The sequence below is a fragment of the Athene cunicularia genome (genome assembly GCF_003259725.1).
Source record: "Athene cunicularia isolate RWA chromosome 22 unlocalized genomic scaffold, athCun1 chr22_part1, whole genome shotgun sequence".
Taxonomy (NCBI): domain Eukaryota; kingdom Metazoa; phylum Chordata; class Aves; order Strigiformes; family Strigidae; genus Athene; species Athene cunicularia.
Genome location: NW_020799128.1, coordinates 4,242,466 through 4,245,791, shown reverse-complemented (window position 1 = coordinate 4,245,791; position 3,326 = coordinate 4,242,466). Strand labels below are relative to the sequence as shown.

The 3,326-nt window shown below is 64.7% G+C and overlaps 1 protein-coding gene across 1 annotated transcript in view; it reads left to right on the top strand.

Moving 5' to 3' along the window:
• The first annotated feature begins 2,341 nt into the window (after window positions 1-2,341).
• Window positions 2,342-3,326, top strand: part of LOC113488049 (nucleoplasmin-like) — a 1,206-nt gene continuing 221 nt past the window's right edge. Inside the window, exons 1-4 of the mRNA XM_026863028.1 lie at window positions 2,342-2,405; window positions 2,593-2,675; window positions 2,769-2,888; window positions 2,961-3,054. Coding sequence (XP_026718829.1) covers window positions 2,342-2,405; window positions 2,593-2,675; window positions 2,769-2,888; window positions 2,961-3,054 — 361 coding nt within the window. The remainder of the gene's footprint in view (window positions 2,406-2,592; window positions 2,676-2,768; window positions 2,889-2,960; window positions 3,055-3,326) is intronic.

Genomic DNA, 3,326 nt, shown 5'->3' with positions numbered 1-3,326 from the left:
CGCATTCCCGGGGCTGGGGGGTCCCGGGAGCCACAGTAACGCCTTCAGTGAAGGGGAAGCGCAGGGGGGTGAGGGGAGCTCCGAGCACGCGGGACCAGGCAAAAAAAAGCGAATTGTGCTCTTAAATCTCCTCCTTCTCTCCCTCGCCGCTCGGGGCAGAGCACTGGGGCAGATGCCCGTGGTTCTGTGCCGCTCAGGGGTGGGAGGGGTGGATGAGGCCGGAGGAGCAGCCACAGCAGCGGGGTCAGGCGGGAAGAGCGCTGTCGCAGGGCAGTTTCCATCCCCGCGGGATCGCAGGGGCCAGGGCAGTGGGTTTAAGGTCTTGTTTTAAAGCCCTTGGTGCTGCCAGTGTGGCGGGAGGCGGCAGGGCCGGTGCCACCCCCAGGTGCAGCCGTGGGTGCTGAGCCCACACCACGCAGCCACGCAGCGACCTCGGGGATAACGGTGACTGTAAAGTTTTTGTCCTGTTTTGTCTCCCCCCACCCTCGGTGTGAAATAAACCTTCGAATCTCTGCGGTGCCTCCGAGTCTGTGCCGAGCAGAGGGACGCTGCCTCCACCTGCCCGGGGCTGGGGGGCGTATGCCCCTCCCGGGACTGTGGCTGGCAGGGCCCGGCTGGGTGGGCAGGAAGGGAAAAGCCGGGCTCTGGGCGCACTAGGCTGCCAGCCCCCCGCCCTGCTGCATCTCCCTGGGCTCCCTGGCAGGCAGGGCTGTCCCTCCCCAGGGCTGAGCACAGCAGCTTTGTGCCCCCCCCCGGGTGTTTGCCAGCGTGGGAAAGCACCCAAAAGCGGGCACTGCCATCCCATCATGCTCCAGGGGGTTTATCCCAGCGTGAACATTTGCTTGGGAGAGGCAGAGCACCCCGTATCACCATGATGCTCAAGGCTTTGGGGCACCCCACGTACCCACAGCCCCCTGAGCTGCTCCAGCCATCATGTCACTCCCCGGGAGCTCGTGCAGAGGTGTCCAGCGCCCCTCCCAGTGCCCCCTCCCGGGGCTGGAGAAGTCCCAGCACCCACATGGAGCCTGCAGGGTCTGGCTGCAGCCCCAGGGACCAGGGTGCTGGGGGTCTCCCCTGCTGGGGTCCTCCCTTGCTACGTTTTGCTTTTAATAGCCAGCAGGTGTGAAATCTCTAAATAAAGGGAAAAGTGAAGCTCTGGCTGTTGCTGTTTTGGAGCTTCAGACCTCGTTTTGGTGGCTCTTGGGGGGCTGGTGGCTGATCCCTGCAGCTGACCCTGAGCACAAGCAGGTCCTCTGCGTCCCCTAGCCCCCCCACGGCCTCATCCTCCTCAGGGTACCCTCAGTGACCCGCCGTCCAGACGAGACACAGCCCAGGAGTTGTTCATTAGCCCCCCCCAAAGCCCTGGTGTTAATGAGCAATTTCCTAACCCCCAGGCAGGGGGTGAAGGGGGGGCTGTCCCAGGGCATGGGGGGCCCTGGGTCTCTGCACGTCCTTGTGTCCAGTCCAGGTGCTGGGCCAGCTTGTCTAGAGGGGCTTTTGCCAGGAAGGGTTGGACCAGATGATCCCTGAGGTCCCTCCCAACCTGGGATTCTCTGATAAAGTTTGCTCAGGTGGAGCTGCTTCTGCCCTCCTGGGGGGTGATGGTGAGTGCATTGGTGCCACCTGGCCCCCCAAAGCACCTGTGCTAGGTTCCCAAGCTGCACCCCCCGCAGGGTCCCCTTGGCTTTATCAGCAGCCGGGGCTGGGGGCTGGTGCCTTTTGCTGTCTGGGTGTTGCTCTCCCTGGCTGGGGGGGTTTGTGTTCCCTGGGGTTGTTCGTGTTCCCTGGGGTTGTTCTGAGGGGTGGGAGGCAGCTCCCTCTGATACCCTAGTCCCCAGGCTGGGTTGTGCCGCTGGATTAAGCTGGTCCTTGGGGTTTGTGTGGTGTTGGGAGGCCCCCGAGTGCTCTCTCTGTAGGACACTCCTTGGAGGCGTTTGCCACACTGCGCTGAGCTGGGAGGGTGCAGCGACTGCCTCGAGCCGCCTCTGCTGCGGGGAGGCTGCTCCCCTCGGAGCTGGTTTTGCCTGTAAAGGCATTTACCTGGCTTTTCCTTTCCCTGGGACTGCCCAAGCAGCTGACCGTTTTTATTCTCCGCTCAGCAGTGCTGTCCTGCCGGGGGAGGCTGTGCCTGCTGCTGTCACCGCCGGCAGAAAGCGAGCGCTGGGGTGTGCGCTGCCTGCGTGCTGCCTCCCGGCTCTGGGGGCCCCGGAGTTTGCTCCCACGGCTCCAAAGTCACGTTTCTTCCCTGTGTTTCTGCTCCAGAGCAGCTGAATGCTGTTCTCTCTGGTGTTTGCTCCCCAGGAGCTGGTTTCTGCTGCTGGCGTTGGACCCGCTGCGGAGGATGAGCATCTCCTCTAGCTCTTCCCGGTTGCTGTCGGAGGAGAGGCCTGTGGCTGCGCTGTGGGGTATGGAGCTGCACCCCCAGGGCTGCTTGGGTGGGACCTGCGGGTTGGGGGCACAGTGGGTGTGCATGGGGGGTGTTTCCCACTTTCCCGTGGTGTGGGTGCTCAGGGAAGCCTCCCTGTTGCTTTCGGCTTGCCCGAGGCTTGGGCAGGGGGGGCGCAAATGCAGAGACCGGCCGTGTCCCTGCAGGCTGCCAGCTGACCATGGGTGCCCGCAGCTGCGTGGTGAAGGAGGATGATGACTTCTTGGAGCACTTGGTCCTGCTGAGAACGGTGAGACCTGGGCTTGCCGGAGAGCTTGTGCCCCAGCAGCGGGGCCAGCTGACAGCCGGACTCCTTGCCGTGGGTCTGTGCTTGCCTCCGCAGATCTGCCTGGGGGCCGACGCCAGGGACGAGCTGCACGTGGTGGCTGTGGATTCGAAAAACACCTACGGAGAGCACAAGCCGGTGCCCATCGCGGCGCTGCGCAGCTCCGTGCTGCCCATGGTGAGGGCGGCCATGGGGCGGGAGCTTCACCCCGCCTGGGGTCGGGGGTCACTGAGCTCTGACTCTTTGCAGATCAGCCTCAAAGGTCTGGAGCTGGTCCCTCCCGTCACCTTCGTGCTCCAGTGTGGAGCGGGGCCAGTCTACCTCAGCGGGCAGCACGTCACCCGTGAGTGACACCGAGTGGGGCTGGGGCAGTGGGGGCTGGGGGCTGTGCTGGGGGCGCTCTGGGGTCCCGCGGTGGCTTTAGTGGTGGCTTGTGCCCTCAGCAGGGCAGTTTTGTCCCAGGGAGGGGGGATTGCTGGGCTGTGGGGGGATCGGCGCTCGTATGCGTTCATGGGCTCGACGCGGGGCTCGGTGCCAGCTCTGCTGCCACAGGGAGGGACGTGCCTGTATTCCCGGGGGTGGGGGGATCGCGGGCCCTGCTTGTGGCTGGGGGGG